Source organism: Clarias gariepinus, chromosome 3 (genome assembly GCF_024256425.1).
Source record: "Clarias gariepinus isolate MV-2021 ecotype Netherlands chromosome 3, CGAR_prim_01v2, whole genome shotgun sequence".
In the NCBI taxonomy this organism is placed as follows: Eukaryota; Metazoa; Chordata; class Actinopteri; order Siluriformes; family Clariidae; genus Clarias; species Clarias gariepinus.
The window spans coordinates 15,272,959-15,299,064 of NC_071102.1; the positions used below are offsets into that span (position 1 = coordinate 15,272,959).

At 40.0% G+C, this 26,106-nt stretch overlaps 1 protein-coding gene across 1 annotated transcript in view; it reads left to right on the top strand.

Annotated features, from left to right (window-relative positions):
* otog (otogelin) overlaps positions 1-26,106 on the top strand; it is a 135,962-nt gene that overhangs the window by 21,931 nt on the left and 87,925 nt on the right. Inside the window, exons 14-24 of the mRNA XM_053491571.1 lie at positions 8,264-8,372; positions 8,513-8,559; positions 14,476-14,621; positions 17,333-17,465; positions 17,573-17,750; positions 18,061-18,185; positions 19,099-19,311; positions 19,403-19,568; positions 20,150-20,224; positions 20,310-20,353; positions 20,470-20,635. Coding sequence (XP_053347546.1) covers positions 8,264-8,372; positions 8,513-8,559; positions 14,476-14,621; positions 17,333-17,465; positions 17,573-17,750; positions 18,061-18,185; positions 19,099-19,311; positions 19,403-19,568; positions 20,150-20,224; positions 20,310-20,353; positions 20,470-20,635 — 1,402 coding nt within the window. The remainder of the gene's footprint in view (positions 1-8,263; positions 8,373-8,512; positions 8,560-14,475; positions 14,622-17,332; positions 17,466-17,572; positions 17,751-18,060; positions 18,186-19,098; positions 19,312-19,402; positions 19,569-20,149; positions 20,225-20,309; positions 20,354-20,469; positions 20,636-26,106) is intronic.

Here is a 26,106-nt window from a genome sequence, read left to right on the forward strand (position 1 = left end):
GAGAGAGGACATGAAGTTAGTTGGTGTGAGAGAAGAGGATGCAGAGGATAGGGTTAGATGGAGGCAGATGATTCGCTGTGGCGACCCCTGAAAGGGAACAGCCGAAAGACAAAGAAGAAGATTAATCCTTAACAAATGTAGTATTTACAGGCAAAACCTATTGTTCCCTTTCAGGGGAACTTCGAGCCGCGTCACGAAGTGACAGCTATGGGGATTGCTTCCAGAAATCGCGTCTTGAAGACATATCTAATCAATTTCATATATACGACGTCATCGCCTTAGCGACGCAGCCGCGTCTGACGTCGGCACGCGGAAGAGTATAAATAGGTGTCAGACAAACCTACTACAGCTTCCTTCGCTTCACAAGCAAAGACAGAACTCTGATCTTTCAAAAAAAAAAAAAAAAAGAGAGAATAAAACACGTAGACTCATGTTTACTAAAACAGGCACTATGTGTGCGGCTAAGCGCTGCATTTATCCATGCTCCAGGCTCATCGAGCCAGGTGATACACACGCTCTGTGTGTGATGTGCCTAGGCGCAGAGCACGCTGAAGCGGCTCTGACCGGGGAGGAATGCGAAAGTTGTGCTACCCTCTCCGCCGGAGCCCTTCGCGCTCGCCTGCGTTTGTTTACCTTTAAAGCCGGCGACGCGGCGCCTCTCAGGCGGAGCGTGCGTTCGTGGGGCTCCCGCGTCGAGCTGGAGGAGGCGGCTAACGATAGCTTAGTTTCCACCTTCTCCGGTTCGGACAGCGGGTCCTCAGAGGTTTTAGATCCCGTGGGGTTTACTCCTTGCACCGCTAGCGTGCCGCTAGCGGCTAGCTCACCTCGGCATCTCCGAGTGTCTGATTCAGACATGGAGGAGGGGGCGGGGCCAGCGCGGCATGTAGTGCGCAAGTCAGTGAAACATGACCCCCCTATAGGCGATACAGACCTGCTTGAGTGCTTAGTTCAGGCTACAGAGAAATTAGATATTTCCTGGCCACAAGTTCAGCAGGAAGCACGAGTTCAGGGAAAATGGGGCGAACGCATCCTAGAACCGAGGATTAAACCTTCAAGGAAGGGTCTGCCTTTTTTCCAGGAAGTGCATAATGAACTAACACGTTCCTGGAAAAAGCCATATTCTTCTCGCGTTCACGGCCCTTTCACATATGATTATTCTAACCTGATTCAGGGCCAGGAGAGAGGTTATGGGACGATGCCGGAGATCGAGGGTGATCTCGCGAGACATTTGTCTCCGACTTCGGCGTCGTCACTCAGGCCCCCAGTGCTTCCGTCCAGACCATGCCGTACATCTGCTAAGATCATTAGTACAGCTTATACGGCAGGGGGTCAGTCTGCAGCCTGCATGCACACTATGAGTCTGCTGCAAGCATACCAGGCTCACCTTCTGCAGGAGCTGGACGAAGGAGAGGGAGTTGGCCCGGATGCAATTAAGCAGCTGCGCCGCGCCACCGATCTCTCCATTAGGGCGGCTAAGGAGGCAGCACGGTGCCTGGGTAGATCTATGGCGGCCAATGTGGTTGCCTACAGGCATCTGTGGCTCAACATGGCGTCCTTTGGGGAAAAGGATCGGAAGCTTCTGCTAGACGCGCCGATCTCGCCTTCCGGGCTTTTTGGCGGTGCCGTCCACGACGTTGCCGCCACTATCCGGAAATCTCAGAAGAACGAGGCAGCGTTCTCCAGCATATTCCCTCTCCGAGCTGATTATGTGCAGGTCGCCACTGATCAGCCCAGCACCAGCTCAAGGTCCTCCCATCGTCTGACTGAGAGACATAGTGTCGCTGCTCGTCAGCCCCCGCAAAAGCAGAAAGGCTCAGGCAGACGCAGTAGGCGGCGCTCTGGGCGGCAGCCCTCTTATGGCCAAGATCTACGCCAAGTTATCAGGGCCAGGAGCGCTGCCACCAAAGGCCCATTACCCTGATGGGTCCAGGTTGCGGCGGCTCCCCCGAGGGGTTCAGCGTTCATCGGCCCATGGGGCCGTTACTGCTTCTTCTCGGCGACCGCAACCAGGAGCCACGAGCTTGGCTCCACTCAGCTCTTCGGGGCCCCCATCACCAGGAAACAGTCCCGTCAGGCTGGTTCCTCTAGTAGAACACATGAACGAGTGGAAAGCTCTTCCAGGTGTGTCTCAGTGGGTTCTGCGTACAGTGGGAGAGGGCTACAGGATTCAGTTCAGAAGCCCCCCACCACGGTTCAACGGTGTACTAGGTACACTAGTGAAACCGGAGCAGTCCCAGGTGATGGAAGAGGAGGTGAAGGCTCTCCTGGCAAAGGGGGCTATCGAAAAGATCCCTCAGTCCCAAAGAGAGTGCGGCTTTTACAGCCGCTACTTCATCGTCCCCAAGAAAGGTGGGGGACTGCGGCCAATTCTGGACCTCCGAGTTCTGAACCGCAGTTTGAGGAAGTACAGGTTCAAAATGTTAACGCTCAAGCATGTTGTGACCCAGATCCGACCAGGCGACTGGTTCATCACGATAGACTTGAAGGACGCGTACTTCCACGTCTCCATCTTTCCTCAACATCAGAAGTTCCTGAGGTTCGCCTTGGGGAGCGAGGCGTACCAGTATCGGGTGCTTCCATTCGGCCTAGCTCTGTCACCCCGCACTTTCACAAAAGTGGTGGATGCGGCCTTAGCCCCACTTCGTCTGTCAGGTATCAAAGTCCTGAATTATATCGACGATTGGCTGATTCTTGCCCACTCTGCAGAAATGGTGGCCCGTCATCGAGACTTAGTTCTCGGTCACATCAGAGTGCTGGGGTTACGGCTAAACGTCAAGAAGAGTGTGCTTACCCCGTCATGCATCACCTCTTATCTGGGCGTTATATGGGACTCCACTCGGATGTCAGCCCGCCTCACGCCGGCTCGCATTCAGTCACTCCTTCTAGCCGTCAGGGGCATCAGACTAGGCCGTGCTGTCACTGTGAGGAGCTTCCAGCGGCTGCTGGGCCTTATGGCAGCAGCATCAAGCATAATACCGCTTGGCCTGCTGCACATGAGGCCGCTCCAGTGGTGGCTCAAAACCAAGGGTTTCTCCCCCAAAGGAAGTCCGTTCCGCGTAATTCGGGCTTCATCCCGTTGTATTCGGGCGCTAGGGGTATGGAAGAAGCCTGGGTTTCTGTCCCAAGGCCCTGTTCTGGGCGCCACGTGCCACCGTGTGACACTGACAACAGACGCCTCACGAACAGGATGGGGAGCGATCTACAGGGGCCGCTCCGCACAGGACCTATGGAAGGAACATCAGCGCGACTGGCACATAAATGCTCTCGAAATGATGGCAGTCTGGTTAGCGTTGAAATACTTCCTTCCAGATGTCAGGGGCCAGCATGTGTTGGTTCGCACCGACAACACAGCGGTGGTCGCCTACATCAATCATCAGGGGGGTCTGCGTTCACGCTCACTGTGCAAATTGGCGTCCCAGATCCTCCTGTGGGGCCGGGGCAAGCTCCTCTCGTTACGGGCAATGTTCGTCCCAGGGTGCCTCAATCAGGGGGCAGACCTTCTGTCCAGACAGAGGTTGTCAGCAACGGAGTGGCGTCTACATCCAGAGGTGGTCGAGATGATCTGGAGGGAGTTCGGGCGAGCAGAGGTCGATCTGTTCGCGTCTCGCGACACGACCCATTGTCCACTCTGGTTTTCCCTTATACAACCAGCGCCTCTAGGCCTGGATGCCCTAGTGCATCAGTGGCCACGCAGACGCCTGTACGCTTTTCCCCCGGTCGCACTGCTCCCGGCGGTTCTAGAGCGGGTCCGCCAGCGGAAAGTTCGGCTCCTTCTAGTGGCCCCTCGCTGGCCCACCCGGATATGGTTCTCAGACATAGTGTCTCTCCTGGACGGACAGCCTCTTCAGTTGCCGATCAGGAGGGATCTATTGTCCCAAGCTCACGGATCGATTCTCCATCCAAGACCCGAGCTGTGGAATCTATGGGCGTGGCCTCTGAAGGGGCGCACCTCATAGACGCTGGCTTTTCCCAGGAAGTAGTCAGCACCATACTTAGCTCTAGAGCCCCGTCCACGAGAAAATTGTACACTGCCAAATGGGGGGTTTTCACCTCATGGTGCAGGAACCGGCTGCTGGATCCCGCTCAGTGCCCTGTCGGGACCGTACTGGACTTCCTGCAGGAGCGGTTCTCTGCTGGGTCAGCCCCGTCCACTTTAAAGGTTTATGTGGCCGCCATTTCCGCATTCCGTTCCCCTGCGGGGAAAAGATCTCTGGGCCGTGACCCACTTGTGTACCGTTTTCTCCGTGGCGCGTGGAGGTTAAGACCTTCAGCTCACTCCAGGGTACCCTCGTGGGACCTCACCATGGTGTTGGAGGGTCTGTCTCGGGCTCCGTTTGAACCACTCACGGACAGTAACGAGAAGTGTGCAACACTGAAGACCCTCCTCCTTCTGGCCATCTCGTCTCTCCGGAGGGTAGGTGATCTGGAGGCGCTCTCGGTAGCACCATCCTGTCTTGACTTTGCCCCTGGGCTAGTCAAGGCGTTTCTACATCCAAGACCTGGATATATTCCCAAGGTCCCTACTAAAGTGACCAGGCCAGTGGTGCTCAAGGCCTTCAGTCCTCCACCCTTCCTGACGGCGGAACAGGAGAGGCTAAACCTTATCTGCCCGGTTAGAGCTCTCCGTCACTATGTCCACGTCTCCTCGGCGTGGAGACGGTCTGACCAGCTATTCGTGTGCTTCGGCCCCCAAAAGCGGGGTTTACCAGCGACCAAGCATACGCTCAGTAGGTGGATTGTGGAGGCCATCTCCATGGCTTATGGTGCAGTTGGTGAAGCCTCTCCGCTCTCAGTCCGGGCGCACTCCACCAGAGGTATGGCGGCCTCCAAGGCTCTGGCTGCGGGGGCGACACCTCAAGAGGTCTGCGACGCCACCGGGTGGTCCACCCCGCACACATTTGTTAAATTTTATGCCGTTGACCTCGACCCAACTCCGTCCTCTCAGGTGCTCTCGGCTCAGGCCAGGCACCTATAAGCATGGCGGAGTGGGCATTCTCGTCCCCATAGCTGTCACTTCGTGACGCGGCTCGAAGTTCCCCTGAAAGGGAACGTCTCTAGGGTTACGTCCGTAACCCCAGTTCCCTGAAGGGGAACGAGACGCCGCGTCACGTTGCCATACTTATATGCGCCTGGGCGCTTGTGAGCTTTCGGAAGCTGTAGTAGGTTTGTCTGACACCTATTTATACTCTTCCGCATGCCGACGTCAGACGCGGCTGCGTCGCTAAGGCGATGACGTCGTATATATGAAATTGATTAGATATGTCTTCAAGACGCGATTTCTGGAAGCAATCCCCATAGCTGTCACTTCGTGACGCGGCGTCTCGTTCCCCTTCAGGGAACTGGGGTTACGGACGTAACCCTAGAGACGTTTTTAAACCAAAAATAGACATTCTGTGCTATTCATTATTTTAATAATTGTTTTAACAAAGCACACATGGACAAGAAACATGTTCTTCATGTTTTAAAATCTTTTTGGCCAGTTGGGCGCTTCAAGCCAAAAGTGGCATATTCTAAGTTTTTTTTTTTTTTTTTTTTTTACACTTCTAAATGTAAAAATCTGGAAATAAAACCTAAAATTATTATCTGTTGTCTCACATTAATCTTTTAAATCAAAACCCTTCAATTAATTAAAAGTGCCCTTCCCATTCAAATACTTTTGGAGAAGATGGCTTTATTATATATAAAACCATCTTCTTCAAAAGTATTTGAATAGGAAGGGCATTTTTAATTAATTGAAGGGTTTACATTAGTGTGTGTGTGTGTGTGTGTGTGTGTGTGTGTGTGTGTGTGTGTGTGTGTGTGTGTGTGTGTGCGCGCTTGCGTGTGTTTAATAAAGACAGAGCAGAAAATTACTAATTATTACTAAAATTAGAAGTTCTGGTTGAAAAAATTATACTTTTTGTCCTGTAATCTGCTAAACACCTACTTTAATTTCAGTATAGAAGGTTAAGGCAGCTACACAGTAAGAAATGTCCATAATTTTAACAAAATGCTACAGAATAAAACCGTATTTCACAAAACTTACAGTGAAAAACTGTGATTAGTTTTACAAAGTAGGACCTCAAATTTAACAGTTGAAAACATATGAAAATGTTAATGGTAGCAACGTTATTGGTTGTACAGGATTGCACTCATTATACTGTATATTTTACAGATTTTAATATATATTTTTTTACAGTTTATAGCCATCTAATTTACATGTAGATTAAAAAGGTTTACGGTAAAAAACTGGCAGCTGTGGTTGCCAAAAATTTACCGTAAAAAAATACGGTAGCAACATTATTGATTGTACGGGATTGCACTTATTATACTGTATAATTTATGTATTTTAATAGTTTTTTCTACAGTTTATCGTCGTCTAATATACATTAACCAAGGACTTTAAAGTCGAAAATGGTATTCCGCCCTTTGATCACTGTGGCAAAGACAGCCGCTAGCATGCGCCACTTTGCCCGTCGCCACTGCTCACCAGCCTGTGCCCGCATGCCAACAGGGCACTGCCCACCAGAACTGCACGTGCACACCTTTTCTTCCCTTTTTCCCTTCCCTATGTAAAATGATCCTTTTTCAGTAAGACCTCGCCACATGTCCATGTTTGTTGTTGCCCCCCCTTATGCCAAACCCATTACAAAATACATAAACATATTTAATACCCCAGTGCAGTGTGCACTTAAAAACCACAATGCAGGACAGAGGACATAAACAATTATAACGTGTGTGATAAAATTATATTTTTGTGTAAAGTTGTAATAAAAGGCCTTCTATAAAATTATATGCTTAAATTGTCTGCCCCAAATGCTTAAAAATACAAAAGATATTTGTATTTTTGATTTTAAGAAATTTAAATATTGTTTTGCTGTCTTTGTTAAAAAATACATGGGACCCTGCTGATGTCCAAGTCTTAAATAAATTTTGATGGGTTTTGATCATTTGATTTAGGTTTGTATTCATCAATTAGTATAAAAGTACTTTTAATAGTACCTTAACAGTAAAATCCGAATGCTTAGCAATGTAACTTCTATCTCTTTTAGCTCCCAGCTAGTGTGATACAATGATGTAGCAAGCATGGTAGAGTAGTGGTAAGCACTGTAGCCTTGCACCTCCAGGGTCCGAGTTCGATTCCCGTCTCTGTGTGCATGGAGTTTGTATGTTCTCTCTGTGTTTGGTGGGTTTCCTCTGTGTACGCCCCCCCCCATACAGGATAAAGCTGTATAGATGTTGAGTGAGAGTGAGTGAGTTTTGAGCAGTAAAAAATATGAAACTAAACCATTATTATTACAACATAAATCTTTAAATTAGACAGTATAATGAGTGCAATTCTGTACACCCAAAAACATTGCTACTGTATTTTTTACCGTAAAATTTATGGTAAATTTTTTACAGTGAATAGTAAAGAGAAATAATACTCATTAAGTATGGTTGAAATTAGCATTATTTTTATGGCTGAGTGAAGGCTGTAGGAGCACCTTTAGGTGATTTGACTGGTGGGTATGGTAGGCCTTATTTCATTTATTTACTTGGGTCAGTATTTCAAATGTCAGTTGTACCAACTGGAATAAATACAGTTACATGCATCTGTTATTTTAAAGGTGCAACACTGAAATACATACAACCAGAGACATGCAGTTAGTGTTGGATAAAATGGCTGGGCATATGCAATGGTGCATACAATTCAATTCACTTAAATTTTATTTGTATAGCGCTTTTAACAATTGTCATTGTCGCAAAGCAGCTTTACACAATCAAAAGAATTATTTAGGTTTGTATGGAATGTGAATGTGTATGAATCGAAGTAGTCAGATAGTCCCTGACGAGCATGCCGAACCAATGCCCTCATTTTCAGTATCTCTCTTCAAGCTTTTCTAAAAAGTTGGCAGCTCTGTTTTAACCATCGCTGTTCCAACGTGCATAACTGAGCATGAACTACATTACTATTCTTTAAACTAAATTTCTAATCGAATTCTTAAATTTTGCACAAAAAAACAAATTATAAACTTAGGGTGTAATTATTTTCCCCACCTAGGTTTGGAAATTAAATGTAACTATGTTACATTTTTGAGGTTATTTGTTTATAGAAGTTAGTGAGTACTACGCAATTGTTATTTAGGCTGATAAATAACACCTAGAATTAAAGGAGGGTGAAGATTATTGACCTTGTGGTTATAAGTCTGTGCTGTGTTGCCTATAAAGTATATGATAAATTTATAAACTGTGTGTGTGTGTGTGTGTGTGTGTGTGTGTGTGTGTGTGTGTGTGTTGACAGGTCTAATTTATGAAGATGGCATATGCGTGAAGCCATCTGAATGTCCTTGTGAACACCGGGGTATGCTGTATCCCTCAGGACACTCTATACAGGAGGAGTGCAACAACTGGTTAGATACAACCATATCTTCTATACAATGTGTACACATTTAAATATTTTTAAATAAGATTAAAGTAGAAAAGTTGTATATAAGTACCATTACAAAGATTTCCATTGATTTGATAACTATAATGTCTTTGTCACTTTTAGCACATGTGCTGGGGGTGTGTGGAACTGCACAGAGCACAGCTGCCCAGGTTAATTCTCTTTTAGTCTTTATCCATCTTTAATGCTTCTATCTACTCTTTCTTCCAGGAATGGATACTGTTGCCCTTTGTTCATGATTGTTCATAATTGTCATTGCACTATGGTGGTGTTGGATTTTCGGGATGATACTTAATCACTCACTCAGTCTCACTTATTTCTATAGCGCTTACAGTATTCTGCACAGGGTCGTGGGAAGCTTGGAGCCTATTCCAGGTGACTCGGGCATAAGACAGGGTGCCATTCTATGGCAAGACACAAGCACATACACACTTACACATTTATTTACACTTTGGGCAATTTGTAAATGCAAATTAGCCTATTCTGCATGTTTTTGGATTGTAGGAGAAAACCAGTGTACCCAGAGGAAGCCCACTGAGCACAGGGAGAACATGCAGACTCTATGTACACAGATCAAACCTTCAACCCTGGAGGTGCAAGGCTGCAGTGCTTACCACTATGCCACTGTGCCACCAATATGATATTTATTTTAATTTGTTTTATTTATATGGCACTTTTAACAGTTAACCCAAATACCTAAGAAACAGATGGATTTTTAGGCCAGCATCTGTGTTTTTTTATTTAATGCAGCCAACTATAGGAACTTAGTGGAGGGAGCAGAGAAGTGGGGTGGGGTGGTATGGGAGAATTTAGGAAGGTTAAAAACAGCTGTCTTCTGGATCAGCTGCAGAAGATGAATGATGCATAGAGGCAGACCTGCCAGGTAAAAAAATGTAGTAGTCCAGCCTTGAAATAACATGGAAAAAAAGGACTTTCTTGTCCTTTTGTCCAGCTTGTCCACAGGTACCCCGAAGATGTGGGTAGTGACTGAAGGAGTGATCTGATTGTTGTCCAGGGAGCTCATAAGATCCTGACAGAGGGATGAACATTAGTCAGTTTTACTAAGATTAAGTTTCAGTTGATGAGCTTCCATCCAGAAAGAGTTGTCTGCCAGACATGCTACAGTCCGTGTGAAAACCTGAGTGTCTAAGGAAGGAAAGAAGAGAATGAGTTGAGTGTCAGCCGCATAACAATGGTATGAAAAGCCATGCAAGGTTATGACCCCACCACAAGATATAATATAGAGGGCCAATTACTGAGCTTTGTGAAACACCGGTGGAGAGTCTACGTGAAGCAGATGTGGATCTCTTGCATGTCACCTCATCTGAACAATCTTTTAGGTGGGAGGCAAATGATTGCCACATATTCAAGAATTTAAAGGATAGACAAGAGAATTTTGCGCATGTTATCATGTTAAATGCTCCTGAGAGGTCCAGGAGGATTAGGACAGATTACAGGTAATCACTGACTGAACCCAGGTTTATGCTCTGGGGGAAATCAGTGGTTTTAAAAGTGCAGGTCCCTTGGTTGTACAGTAGCTGGGTGCAAGTCAACAGAGAAGCGGCATAGCAAGCCAAGCAGAGCATGGGAGGCAGAGGCTGTGGAGCATGCACAAGATCGTGTGCCAGGTAGCTTCCTTCTAGTCATAGGCAAATAGAGTCATAGCATAGAGTACGTGTATTAACCTATGTTTGGAAAGAAAACTCACCAGTCCAGGCTCCTGTGGCCTTTTTATAGGCTGCCAATAACAGGAGAATGGTGAGTAAGAATTGCACTTCAGCTCAGAAGAATCAGTGAACCCCAGTGGTTAGGTTGGAAAATTGTGCTAGTGGAGGAGAGGGAAGGTCCTGAAGAGCAAAGGTCTGGCAAACTGTCCCATCATAAAAGATGGCATAGTAATCAGCTGTCAGAGAGGATGGAGTGAGTAGAGCCGGTGGTTATGTGTAAATTCTAATTACTAAAATCTGACTGAGTCATTGCTGTCATAACCCATCAAAGCAAAAATGCAGTCCAAAGTCTGAATTGTCATCAGCAGTCACATTTAAGCAGATCATATGGGGCTAAACTTAGGCGCCGTTTGAGTTGTCTTCATATGATAAGAACTCCAACCAAACACTTATGAAGTATTCATTATACAGTGGAACCTCGGATTGCAAGTAACACGGTTTGCGGTTGGTGTTTCTCAAGACAAGCAAATTTTAAAAATAAATTTTGACTTGAAAAACGAACAAGTCTTAGTTTACAAGTACCGAATATCATGTAGCATGCATGCGCTTCTTGTTTCAAATTCAAATTTTATTTGTCACATACACAGTCATACACAGTACGATATGCAGTGAAATGCTTATACGACTGCCAGTGACCTTAAAAGAAAAAAAAATGTAAAAGCTTATACATAAGAAATAATAGGAATGAAAGAAATACTTTAAAAAATAAAAGTAACTAGTAAAATATGCTGTACAAAGTAAAATATACTGTAATAAGAGAAATACGTTAAAAAATAAGAAAAATAAGATTAACTAGTGCAAATGTACTGTACAAAGTAAAAGTAAAATATACTTTACAAATAAGAACGAGATATCTATATAAAAAAAAGCAAAATATCAATGTATCAAATATAAAAATATAGAAAAGAAAATAGAAATTTGTCAAAAACAAATTTAGAATTTTTAAATGGCTGTGGTGTGCAAGTATGCATAAAAAGTGACTTTGTAAAGTGTCTTATTTAAAGTGATTTGTGCATTATTTAAAGTGATTTGTGTCGTGGAGTTACAAAAAGATGGTAGTTAGTTGTGTTGTGGTTGAGACCTAATCGCCTGCGGGAAGAAGCTCCTCCTCAGTCTCTCTGTGTTGGCCTTCAGGGAGCGTAATCGCTTTCCAGACCGCAACAGAGAGAACAGTCCATTGTTGGGATGGCTGAGGTCCTTCACTATCTTCCTGGATTTGATCCAGCACTGCTTGCTGTAGATTGAGTGCAGGTCAGGGAGCTCAGTATGGATTTTTGACACTGAGTCACGTGATCACCACTGAGCCAATGGTTTTTCTTTTTCTTGCGCTGTGGAATTGTGGGTAATCGTCTCCCCTGCTGGGTCTTAGTGCGCGTCTTTCACTGGTATAATCAACTTCCATGCACCTGTCCTGTTTACTATAACACTGTGAACACGTGTGGCATATAAAACATTTTATTTATGCGTTTGTGTACAGCGCGCGTGTGCTATTTATTATAACACACGTGTGTACACATGTAAAGCAAAAGCAAGTTACAGATCCATTTTCTCTCTCTCTCTCTCTCTCTGTGTCAGCCTGCACTCATTGGACACAGTGCCCCTTCACACACACCCCTCCTTTCTCGCCTTCACACACACACCCCTCCTCCTCTCTCCTTTTCACACACACACACACACAAACACTCTCTGCTCTACACAGAAACACTGCTCTGTTGCGATTCTTTTTAAAGGTAAAGTGCAAATTAATTTGTTTTATCTTTACTTTACAGCAGTGATTCAGTTAATGTGTCGCTCATTTGAGTGTCAATAAAGAGATTTCTTGTTTATTTTCCCGACAAAACAGTGTTTGCATTGTGTGTGCGCATGTGTGTGAAACGCAAATAAGAGGGGAGAAGGGGTTACTGTGTAAGACGAGAAGAGGAAGAGGGAGGGTCTCATTTCTTCCTTCCTCTTACTTCAGCTTCATACACAAACACACACATATCGCCTGCGCGCCCAAACGGAAACACTTATCTGTGAGGATTTATTTTTACTTTTTCTTAAGGTAAAGTGCAGTTTTATTTTTACAATTTTTTTTTATTATTATTTTGGTGGGAGGCGGGTCCACTGTACTAGGTACCAGCAAAGAGTCTGCACCTGTTGCTCAATGTAGGCGTGGCTGCTTGTTCACTGTTTTGCAAGACCATTTAGGGCTTTATAGGTCATTAGTAATCAAACTTAAAATCAGTAAATTTTAAAATTAATGTGAATTTTCATTTGGGGATAAGATAGGGGTAAAATATAGGGTAATGTTATATCATGTTGTGTTGTTCTGATTCTAGTAAGGACTGCTCTGACTATAGCAACTAGCTGTTGCATTCTGGACTAACTGGAGCTTGTTTATGCATGTGATATACTATTGCAGTTCCATTTGCTTATTCATGGGTTGTAAACATGAAATACAAAAATCAGTCAAAACATTAACACCACACAACATTACCAAATTTAATGTCATTTAGTTTAATTCAGTATTATTTCTAATTAAGTTATTTTCAATTCAATAGAATGCATTTCTAGGTAAACTGCTATAAATAATGTCATATTTCATCCATAAATTTGTCACATTTCCATGACCCCTTCCAGAGCCATTGTCATATTTTTTCTTACATACAGTAGTCACATTTTTTCTGGCGCTGTCATGTTTTTTCCTCAGGACTGCCCCACCTGCACTCCAGGCATTTATTTACTGCTGATTCTACTGGTAGAGAGGTCAGCGTTCACTTTGGTGCAAAATGATTAGCCCAGTTTTCTCATGCCCCATGCCCTATGCTAGTACAGATCAGACCTGTTTTGCTTCACTGACTGAACTGCCGGCTTTGATCTCCTACTTTCACCTTTGACTATGACTCTACCATGTGATCAGGATAAATCGCCACATTGATAACATTCACAGTTTGACTCCTCTCTTGTGTTTTTTTCGAACTCAACTCTGCCTAACTCCAGGATTTAACAAACCATGAACTGCATGCACGCCTTGAACTCACTCTCTTGCTTCTCAACCACAATTCTGTTTAACCATTGGAATTCGATACAAGGTGGACTGTATGCTTTGAACTCATGCTTCCACTATAAACCACGCTTTTTGTCAACAACTCAGAATTAAAACCCATACCAAGTCTCTGTCATACATTGCTAAAGCTAAAGGTGCATTCACAACTGGAGAGCTTCTAACAAGCACATGGATTCAGTTTCTCTTATTCCTCTGCACTTGGATCCATCCACTCCCAGTGGATCATTCTGCTGTTGTCATAATGCATAATATCATCAATAGAAAATAGTGAACCCATTCTAGGAGCAAGATAGGACCCTACCTTTACCATGCTCGACTGATGAACATCTGGAATATTTTGAAACATGGGCATATCTTTTCTTTTTCCACATTCTAGCCACATTGTGACTCCAGGAATTTAGTGGCTTATATCTGATTTTTTTTTTCTGTTTCATGACATTTAGAACTTTTTTTTTTACTTAAGCAATGTTTCTGATTTTCCTCTTATCTCAACTTTAAAATGGCTTGCTTTTCAACCGAAGACAGCTTTGTGCATCCTTTTCAACAACAAATACAGCCTTTGCCAGCAAAACCCATGGCTTAAATTAACAGTGGACAGCCATGTAAATCAGAGAATCAACATTGAAATTCTTGTTTCATATTTCAGAAATTATTTTTATTTGTTCTTTTTGTCAGATCTTAAGTGTATTCTGTCCAAAATACATAAAAAAAAACCTGACATTATTTTCTAATAGTTTTAGAAAGGACTAGGCATTAGCATTGGACACAGATATTTGAGTACCTGGTCATCTGTTTAAGGTGAAGGTAGTCATCAGTATCAGTTTCTGGGTATTTGTAATGCTCCATGTTTACATGTAAACAGCTAAAATATATGAAAAAAATGATTCTTGTCTTTCAATTCCTTTATGCAATGCATTACATGAAAGCAAAAGTTAGATTTGTGCAGCTGAAAAAAAAGTTGTACAAAAAAATTTTTTAATAGCTTTTACATTAAAAGCCTGATTTGTATATGAAACAGATTAAGTATCTCGATCAAGTATCTTTTCTATAACAAGGTTGTTTTAATGATAAAGTTAATATAACAAATAACTAAATTTTAACCTATAGTATGAAACTGGGCAGCCATCTAGTAAACGTCAACAAAGTTGGAGTAAAATAAAGTATGTGTGTTATTACTTTTTTATTATAGAATATAGGACAGTTATTCAAGTACTTGATTGTCATATTCAAAAATTTTCTAAAGTGGAAAGTAATGTCAAGCATAAGTATGTTGTTTGTGTTATATGTTGCAGGGGAGTGTTCGGTTACAGGAGACATGTATTTCCAATCTTTTGATGGTCGTGTGTACACCTTCCCAGCTACATGTCAGTATGTTTTAGCCAAAAGCCGAAGCCCAGGCCGGTTCATTGTGACAATACATAATACGCCATGTGGACCTGTAAGTGCCTCAACACTGTCATATTTCCTACATTATTAAAATATTGTTGATTCAGCTTTAATTGAAAGGGAAATTAAACGCTGAGGGATGATGATAGAATAATTATGAAGGTTTTGACTAAAACAACATGCATGAGAAATCACGAAGGAGTTTAAATTTTCTGCAATGGTAAAGTACTCTAACTAGTTACTTTTATTAGAAAGGAATGCTGTAATGTAACTAATTACTTTTTTACAATAATTTTGAGTTCTTACAAAAAAGGGTAGTTTTATTACATGTGCAGAAGAGGAGACTGTCTCTGTAGGTAGTCCGTTCGAGTGAACGACGTTTTTGTGAGGCAAAAAAATAAAACAAATCATGTCAAGCGAAAAAAAAAGTCAGATTTATTTTAATTAATGATTTCCTTTGTAAAATGCTCCAGATCTGCCAAATTTGTTTGTTTCCTCCCACATGAAAAATTTAAAAAGTAGTGAAGCATTTAAAACCAGTGAAAACAACAACAAAACAAGGCCTGTGCTGCAGTGGGTTGTCAGGACCTTTAGGGTGTACCTGGCCTTGTACCTTGAATTAACTCAGTCCTGCACAGGGTAACAGAATTTGTAAAGGACATATAATTGGCCTAAAGTCGCAAAACGGAATGAAGATACAAACCAAAAGGTTTGATATTCTTATTTTCTGCAAAACGAACAAGCAGACTATAGCAAAAAAAAAAAAAAAAAACTCATCTGAAGAAAAGAAAGATGGGGGGGACAACAAAATAGGCCACATAGGACAAATGGGACCTATCCAATCTGAGGAAGAGAGCTCTAAGCCAAAGACCTAAATTCCATCATACCTAAATGTTTCTTTCATGGACGTCATTTCAGCTAAATACTTAACTGTCTGAAATAAACAACCTACCAGCTGCAAAAGCAAAACAACATTGTCTCCACAGAGCTATCCAGTGCTCAACAGCCAACCTTGACCAGAGAAGATGGCTCTGACAGCTCTTAGCATGAAACCATTCCTAAAAGAATATATATTATAAGAATATAAAAGATACCCGACCAGAAGCTACAGAAAAAATGTGATACTGTAGATTGTTGGGGATATCCTCCTTTCAGGGAATAGCACTAACTGTTTGATACAGCTTCTTTCCTACCATATCTGTTTAAGAATTTTGCCCTTGTATAAGTTAATGACTTAATATCAATCTGGATAAAAAAAAGTCTGTTAAAATACTTTTACACCTTGGAAAACTTGTCAATTAAATCAGCAAAATCTTTTATTGTTTATGTGTGGGTTAATAACCCTGTGCATATAAAATATCAGATTTAGTTTTACCCAAGTACAATAAGGGCTGTTCAAGCCAAACCAGGACTTGTGATGAGATTTCTTGTGAATGAAGGTGTCAAACGGATTGACATTCTGTACTCAAGTATAGTACAGTGATGAGCCGCAGTAAAACATTTGAATAGTGCAAAACTTTTAAAGAAGGCTGTATATTTGCAAATTAAGATCCTGGCCAGCTTATTGTAGGAGCTTGGAGCTCCTTTGATTCTTGGAGCTTACTGTAGGCTTCCCTGTAAACATTTAGAGTGTGGAATTCCTGATCCTCAAAAACTGACAGATATCGTGAAAACTATTAATTTCTCTGTGTGAGATTACAAACTTCAAGACAAGTATAGTTGAACTTTTTTGCAAAATGCAAAAATACTTAATACGTTTCCAAATCTCAACATACAGTATATCTAAACATTAAGAAGAAGTATAGTCCAAAATATAGTTAAACTTCTGTATACTCAGTTTAAGCCAAGTATCATTAAGTGCAATTTAGTTAAGGTTTTCTGTAAGACTTAAACAAAAGGTAAACTGAAAGCAAACTCCTGTTTTTTAGTATGAAAAAATATATGAATAGCACACATTTCGATAACGGTATGCTGATATTTGAATGCACTTCCTCTGTTTGTCAATATGACTTGTGTAAAGAGGACAATGGGTATGTCTTTGGCAAATTAACAAGCAAAAAGGAATATTCCACTAGCTGTAAAAGAAGCCATTGTGGTTATCTATAACAAAGGCAAATAGAACATTTACTAGCTTTGTAAAATGGTTAGGGAATAGAGCTTCCTGTCATATTTCTTTTGCTCCCTTACAGCTCTTTGGTGGAGATGAAAGTGTTTAAATTTAAATGTCGTTTAACATTTAATAGAACTTCAAAAGACTCAAAAGCTTCTCTTTCTCAGAGTGGCCATCTCCTAAAGCTCAGGGTTGATGACAGTTAAACTCAATGTGCATGGAGCACCTTGGTATACTAGGTCTCTGTCTGGAGTCTGTCATTCAGCTTATCTCTGACAGCTGTGAATGACTTTCAAAGACTTTGTAATCGAAGAGAGATACAGAGAAAGAAGCATTTCAGTAAAGTACTTGTTGTGAGATCTGGGCAGACTGCACCTTTGTTAGTGTTTGTAGCCACATGAATGAAGCAATTCAGCCTGAGAGTGTGTTATCTCCATGGGAATAGTATACACATGATTTAAAATTTGATCACTCACGCATAAATGATCTGGTTCTGAACTACATAATTACTGAGTTATTAGGTACAATATGCTGTTTCACCTGTTTAGATGTCCTTCACTAGTGTTTGTAAGGTCTCTCTATATATATAGTGTGTGTGTGTGTGTGTGTGTTTGTGTGTGTGCACGCGTGTGTGTGTGTGTTCTTTACTGTAGAATCTGGATGGGGCTTGTATTCAGTCAGTGAACCTGGTCTTAAATGAGGATCCTCGCACTGAGATCATGCTTAGCCATAATGGGGAGGTGTACATGGCAAGCCAGATCCGTATCTCTCTACCATATTCAGATGGTAACACAGTGTTGATTCTGCTACAGACAAAGATATTACATAAATGCAATATTATGCTACTCTACTTGAGATGAACTTAAATGCATGCATTTTATCTTTCTACATAGAGATGTTTCAGATCCAGGAGCTGTCATCCATGTTTGTCCAGGTAAAGACAGTCCACGGCTTAAGGCTACAGTACAACTGGAAAGAGTTCCAACTCTACTTACAGCTTGGTGAACTGTGGAGGGATGACACAGTGGGATTATGTGGTACCTTTAATGGCAACATACAGGATGACTTTCTGTAAGTATTTTCTCACTTTATGTATCCTAATGTTGCTGGCCACAGATAGCAGCAAACACTGATTGAAAAATTGTTTATCTTTTTATAATGAGTGGAATACAGTTTGCATCTAGGCTGTTCGTACATTTGATTTTAAAGATCTTTTTTAGAGATCTTTATGCTTTTTTGGCAAATGTCATTCTAATAAACAAATTTTTTAATAGTAAAGCTACAGCATTGTAAATATATATACATTCCTTTAGCTATGTCTTGAGGTCTTGAGGCCTGTCTATATTTTCATTTATCTATTATATGCATGCATATATTTTAGTGCACCCTCTGGCATGATAGAGAGCTCTCCAAACTTGTTTGGGAATGCGTGGCGCTTGTCATCAGCCTGCATGCCACGACCCAGCCTGCCTCAGCTGGATCCGTGTGATATTCATCAGCAAGCTGGTAACCCACCACACACCCTATTAGAGAAATTATCATCTTTGTGTATGTGAAATGGCTTGCTTGAGGTAGTGGGCCTTGACATTAATTGCCTCTAATTGATCAATACCTGCCTTCGGATGCTCAGGTATTAAAAACATTGGTGTAGTGCTGCCTGAGTGCACCAGAACAAAGCACTGCCATTTTTTTTCTCCAAATGGGGTATTATATATTTGCATTATCCAGTCAGTTGTCATTTTAAGACATGCTGTTTTTTAACAGTTATTGCAAGGACATTATTGTCAAGTGCATTTGGAAAAAACATCAAGAATCATGATGTAACTGGCTCTCATGAAGACCTTCCCAGGAAAGCAAAACTAAAACTTACCTCTGCTGCAAAAAATAAGTTAATTTAGAGTTAACAACCTCAGAACCCATAGGTTCTAAGGGTACCAGCCTTAGTACCCTTCCTTTTAGTTCAGTGTTTTTGTATTCTGTTATCTGATCATAGCGTGTCTTAGTATTAGGCAAATACAACCTCAGATGAATACCAACATATAAGTTGTTTCACAGTGCCATTGTTTGTTTAACAAAAATTAAATCAAAAAGTAAATACATGTATTTGTGCTGCATACACATGATAGATTAAATGATGGACTGGTGTATAGATGTTGCTATTAAAGTAGACAAAAGGTGTATACAGAACAACATGGGGTGTTTTTGGACTTCATTCATATAAATGTCCTGTACAGACTATGTAATTTTTTTTTGCTAACAATCTTACTAAACTAAAAAAATATTTTTAAACGTGAATACAAAAAACAATGTACTTAGTAATTAGGTGTGGATGAAGGATTGGCCATGAAACCTTATAAGCGGTCAGTTATATATCATTAAGCTCTGTAAATGTCTGCATATTTTTCCTGCGTAAATTTAGCATCCTATGCTGTGGAGAAGTGTGATGTCTTGATGCAAGAGATATTTGCTGTGTGTCATGAGCATGTGAGTCCCATGGCCTTCCTGCTGCAGTGCCGTGCAGATGTGTGCAGGTGTGGAGTGGCGTGTCTTTGTTCTGCTCTTGCCCATTATACACGCACCTGTAGGAAGCACAATATTATCATTGAGTTCCGCTCACGTGTGCCTGAATGTGGTAAGTAAATTTTAATGCTTTTATCTAACCATTTATTAGCATTACAAAACTTTTTAAGCCTCTCATGCTGACACCTCTTTATGTTATTCAGGTGTAACTTGTCCACCAACAATGGAATATGGAGTGTGTGTGTCATCTTGTGAACGGCACTGCCTCTCTCTGTCACTGCCACAGATTTGTGGAGATGAGTGTGAAGAGGGTTGTGTGTGTCCTCTAGGAACATATTATAGCATGCGCACACAGACCTGTGTTAAAAGGTACAGAGACCCTACATGCGGCATTATCCACCTGAATAGAAGGCCTGTTGTATTTTTCAGATATGAGTGTATGTATGCCTATACACAGCTCATTCATAACTTAAAATGTCTTAAAAAGCTAAATGTTATGCCCAGTATTATAAAGGTTGGCCTCAATTCAATACTGGCAGCAGACCCTGTGTGTGCTGTAGGTTGTGGGTTGGGGCCTCCATGGATCAATCAGACTTTGTTTGGCACATCTCATGGGTGCAAAATTGGCTTGGAACTTAAAAAACGCCCAGTGCATTATCTATAAAAATTAAAATCACAAATGTGTTGGGAGAACATGGAAAGGATGTAAGTGCAGGATGACAGTGCCATTTAAATATTTTTAATTAAAATCAGGACATACTGTAAGTCATAACTATAAACAGTATGAAGATGATAGTCAAAAAAATTGCAAAAAAAAAAAAAACACAACTAGGCAAGACAATGTCTAATTATTTATGCCCCTCTATTTATTTAGTGTTAAAAATATTTACTAGACTATATATTTCCTGTGCAATGCAAATATTAATATATGGTACATATGTCTTTTGTAGGAGTGAATGTCCATGTTCCTTTCTGGGAGCTGATTACTCTCCTGGAGATGTGATTCTGACATCATCAGATATACAGTAAGATCCTGTTTATTTATTGTACCTAGTTACTTTGTCTTTTTGTCAATGCATAACTAAAATAAAGTGCTAATTCTCATTGTAGAATTTGTCAAGATGGAAAACTTGTCTCACAAAGCATTATTACTGGTGAGTCTTATCTGTGGCTTAGATAACCAGATGATTTTCTCGAGCTCATGCCTTTCTTTTTACTTTGACACACATCATTTTAACCAACAGTATGCATATGTGTACTCTGTCTTTAGATAAACTATGCCCTCCAGGGCAGGTTTATGAGGACTGTGGGAATATGGTGGAAGGTCTTTCAGCTAGTAAAGGTTTGGCTTGTGTCCACACATGTGAGTCATACCTGCTTAATATGACCTGCTCCAGCCATGAGCCCTGTGTACCCGGCTGCATCTGTCCACCTGGGCAAGTATATAATCTGCTTTATTTTTTTGTACTCCTTACTCCTTAGACTTATGTTACCAGCTATCATTGTAAATTGTAAATCATTTAAAATTAGACAAAGAATGAAACAAAATAAAACAGCAGATGTACTGTACAAAAAGCTTAATGTTTTTTTGCCTAACCAATGACCAATGAGCAGAAAGAAAAATACTACAGTATTCTGATTATGTGGCTGCCAATGTGACATGTCATCATTTAGCTGTACTTTTAGTTTTCTTTTTTTTCCATTGTTGATTTTATCAAGTAGGTGTTGGGCTACAATGAGCCACCAGAACAAGTACAAGTCTCTGGAGTTATGAAACATAGTAGTTATGGAACATCATTGTTCCAAAAGTCATTTTGGTGATCGTGGTGGAGACTAATAAGATAAAAGTGGGCTCTACCAGGACAGTGCAATTATCTACAGGCACAAAGCGGAATACTGTAGAATGGTTTGATAAGTATAAAAATTTTTCCAGTCGCATTGATATGGTGTTTACCGTCATAACCCTTTACCCCAGCTAAGTTTTAGTCCTTTCAGATTGTTTGCAGCCATGTCGAAGCAATGGCACTGCACATACAATATACACTTACTGGCCACTTTATTAGAAACACCATATTTAACCAGGGTATGAAACCTCAGTCATAACAGACAAATGTTACTTTTATGGGAAAGATATCACAAAGTCTTGTTCAGTTGATATTCTGGTCCATGTTGACATGATTGCATCCCAACATTGCTAAAGATTTGTTTAATTTGTGGTTTATCAAGGTCTAACATTTTGTGTGCTCCAAGGCGGCTTCTGTTGTAAGGTTGTAAAGGGTGGTTATATGAGTTACTGTAATATACCTGTCAACCTAAACCAGTCTAGCCATTCTCTTCTACCTTCATTAATAAGGCACAGTAAGGAACAGGATTTTTGTGTAATGTATGAGTGTTGTGTGTAAAAATTACAGAAGACCAGCATTATTGAAATTTTATTTAAATCCAGCCCATCTGACACCAACAACTGGTCAAAGTCAAAATCACTGAGATTTCCCATTTCCCTGTTTTGAGAAAATTACCTGAATTCTTTATCCATATCTGCATTATATTATGCTGTATACACATTGGGTACACAGATGGGTAATTGCATAAATGAGCTGTTGTAAGTGATTATTGGGTGTATGTAAATTAAAACAATAGGGGTGGTGGGGTGAATGTATTTCCTAAACAATCAATGTAGAAAGTAGAAGAAGCCCAAGGAACACACCACTCAGGTAAGGAATAAAGTTGTGGAGAAGTTTATAGCAGGATTAGTTTATAAATAGGTTATTATTTTTTTTCTTAGGCCTAATGATTCTGTTATTTACTAATGTTCTTTAACAAACCTCTGAGGGTTTCACAGAACAATATAAAAAACAAGTATTTATACTAAAATTATAAGAGTACCATAGTAAATGGGGATTAATACAAATACATGCCACACTTTTTAGATACTGTATTTATTTGTAATACCATTTATTTACTCCTGCTTTGCCAGGAAATTTAAATGTTTAATGACAATGTTTAGACAAGCACATTGTGGTTAATTGCCAAAGGTGCCTACCAAGTAAAAGCGATCATAAGCTGTGATAAGGGTGTTGCAAATCCATTTACCTAACTAGTATTAAACTGAATTTATTTTGAGGTCTGATTAATATTCTAAAGCTTTTTAAGTTTGCCTAGTAGTGCAGCTAACAAAATAAATGCTAAAACCTCAAAAAGAGTGTTGACTACAATTATGTAGAAACAGTTTACAAAGACAGAAGCACTGCTGTATACAGTATTTATTACTTATATGGGAAAAGAATAAGCACCAGAGGCAGGAATGTGTGGGGAGACACAATAAGTTCACAATGAGTAATGTGATATTTAAGATCACTCTTGTGTGTTGTAGTGTGTGTAATTTATAGACTTCTGACTTAGTGACCTTTAACTGGAAACCTACACCAGTGACACCATGGGAATGGAATCTTAAAGCTGAAGTATGTCATGCCTGTTTCTAAAAGTTGACTTCCTGCCATTTGTACTCATTTTGGAGCAAAAATATCAGAAAGTCCTTTTTAAAACAAGCAATATGTTCTAAAGTGCATTAATAAGTCTATGAGATGGTAGCAGATTTACCACACAGCAGTGGTCAAATGTCAAAGTTTGACTGCATTGCAATACTAATTGTCATAGACCATACTATTTGCAGTCTACAATTCTACAGTAAGTCGCTAATACTAACAACAGAAATTACAAATGCAGTGTCTGATTATTTATTCTTGTTAGGATTGGAAATTTTGCTTGTTTCCCTATAACCATAGTAATGTAGTTAAATCTTTTGCTGAAACTAAGCCAGATTTTAGTACATCTTAACAGCAGTAAATTAGCAAAAATATACAATCTGCATATTCCATGTACCTGCAATTAATTATGTTCATAAAAAAAAAAAAAATGATACTATAGGAATATGTTGACCAGAGGTTAAATGTCTTGTATGCTCTAGTGTGTCAGGGGAGTAAAAGTACATTTGGGTGTGTCTGGCTACACACTACAGTACACGTTCTGACTACAGTAATGTATACTGTAGGTTGTCATACAAAGGATTGTATTTTATAGGTTGTCCTATAATGTAAGTAAGACATTGACAGGCATAATCAGCTTCATGGAAATTCCTTCCTCCAGGTGGTTCAAATATATATATATATATAATATATATAATATATTCCAGGTCAACATCATTGTTTTTGTATGGTGTTAAATTGCCAGAAACAGGAAAAATGTATTAACATTAAACAGTGGTTTTCCAGTCCTCAACTCTGCCTCTTTATTATTTTCTTCCTGGCTGACAGTGGACTGACAAGAGGAAGCCAACATGCTCTTTTGGTGTTGTAGAAAGTGGTAGTTTTAAATTATGCCAATATGTTGTATCCAAAAGGCACAGAGAATAATCAGTAGAGGTGTTGGGGAGTTCTGTAAATGTTTTAAGCTTCTTTTTATGTCTCCACTTATTCTGTAAAATTATTTCAAAATTGTAAAATCACTTTAAAATTGCCTGAGCTAACTACAGTAACTGTTCTGGGGTTAAATTCCAAATAGCATAAAATGGAAAGCTAATATGTTATCTAGGTTAGAATATTTTGTTCCACATAAGTAGTGTGCTAGATCAGGGTATAGAGAGGGATGTGGGATTTAGCCTTAGCAGGTAGTTTGTAGTTTGCATTAGCCACAAACAAAGCAGTGATGTGGGTCATGAACCTGTCAATGCATTGCTTTAAGCTCACGCTCACATTAACTATAATAAAATAAACTAAATTAACTAAAATAAAATATCAAAACACAACATAGATGGTTAAGAGGCAATTCTGAATTCTAATTTCTATGGGGAAAAAGTTGTTTAAGATGACGTAACATTAGCAAGTATGTTTGCTTGCTGAAAGTGCTACCGTGACTGGTTTTGAATGTGGATTTTGGCATCTGCTTTCCTCTGTTTCCAGTACTGTGTAATGCCACTGAACCTTTATCTCCTAAATCCCGCTGGATGTTTTTTATTTGTTAAATAATTCTGAGTAAATGTATGAGTGACTGTTTGAATAAAAATCCCAGATCAGCAGTTACAGAAATACTCAAAGCAGTCCGTTAGCCGCCAGCAAAAATTCCCCATTCCTATGATTAATGTAAACACTCCACAGCTGCATGATTTCTTGCATGTCATTACTGCTATACAATGGGCTGATTAGAGATAAATACAGATGTTTGTAATTAATTTACTTTAAGTATCTTATTAAGTGCTCAATAAGTATATATGTTCTTAGTCTCTCATATTGTAGGTGCATGTTATTCACAAGTTCTGACGCGTGTCTTTAGTTACACAGTGTCACTAACGACATCAGACGTTTCGTTGATTTCTTTGTCTCTTGTTTATTTTCAACATCAAAAACAACGGTTGTTACAGTTTCTTGCATAAATCCAATGTAGTCACGACAAGTCGCTTGCTGTGTTCTGTAGCTTCGATGGATTACAGTTACAACAACTTATTTTACTGTATTCCTTTTAGCTTACTGTCTCACGGTCAAAAGCTTGTGTGCTCCACACCTTTCTGTATCCTTCCGTGTCTTAACAACAACTAACAACTAACGTGCGTGATAAACATGAAACTGCATAACTGTGGGATGATGTCACAGAACAACTCATGAAATGATGTCACAATACAAATTATAAGTATGATACTTAATGCTTAATGCTTAACTAATAAACTGAAATAAGATAAACATAACAACAAATCACAAGAATGAAATATGGCCCTTACACATATTTCTTATCTTTGTGCTCCATCAGTTTTTTAAACATTCTTTCAGCATTGTGATATGTGAGTCAAAATGCCCAGTGTCCTGTGTACAACATGTACAGAATCATGAAATGAATACATTTTTAGGCAGTTTTATCATTACGGCAGTTTTATTATAGATAATTTATACTTTATATAGTAATAAATTAATTATTTTAAAAAATATTGAATTTGTATTCTGCAAACTTCTGCCCACAAATTATCAAATTATGGCACAACTTAACTGGTCTGGTTCCTCTGGTAATGCACCGCAAGTAGTCTTTTATAAATAGGGACATTCTTGTACTAATGAATGATGGTAATAATATTAATTGTGTATTTACTGGTTAAGCCGGTGCATAGCTGGATCAAATTACTAATAAGCTGCTTAAATACATTCCTACAGACTATAGCCTATCTAAATTATCACATTTTCATTAAAAAGGTTAAAACTATAAGCTTTATTACATATTATTAATTATATTTTTAGATAGCAGTAGATGGATTTGGGTTAACTTTTTATTCCCAGCAGCAGAGGGACAAAAATAAATAAAATATTGATTAATTTATACATAATCCCTGCTGACTGTCATGCAGACCAAAGATCTCTATGGAAATTATAATACTGGTCATTCCAAAACTCTATAACCTACTGTATATAAAAAATCAAGGCAAAACATGCATTTAAAAAAATGAAAAGAAAGAATTCAAAAAAGGAATAATAAAATGTCAGATACTACAGTAAAATGGCACAGATCCATTATTAACATCCACTAAGCTACCAATGAAAAGCGGCACAATATACTAATTTGATTGTAATAAAATGAGTACATTTTTAGGCAGTTTTATTATAGCTAAATTAAACTGTTCTTTATATAAGAATAAATGTATTTTTTTAAGTATTCTGCACAATTACATAATACACAAATTATGGCACAACTTAACTTTACATTGTTATGAATTTTTGTTAAGTGAGCTACACTAAATACATACATACATACATACATACATACATACATACACATATACAGTACATACATACATACATACATACATACATACATACATACATACATACTGTGCATACATACATACATACATACATACATACATACATAC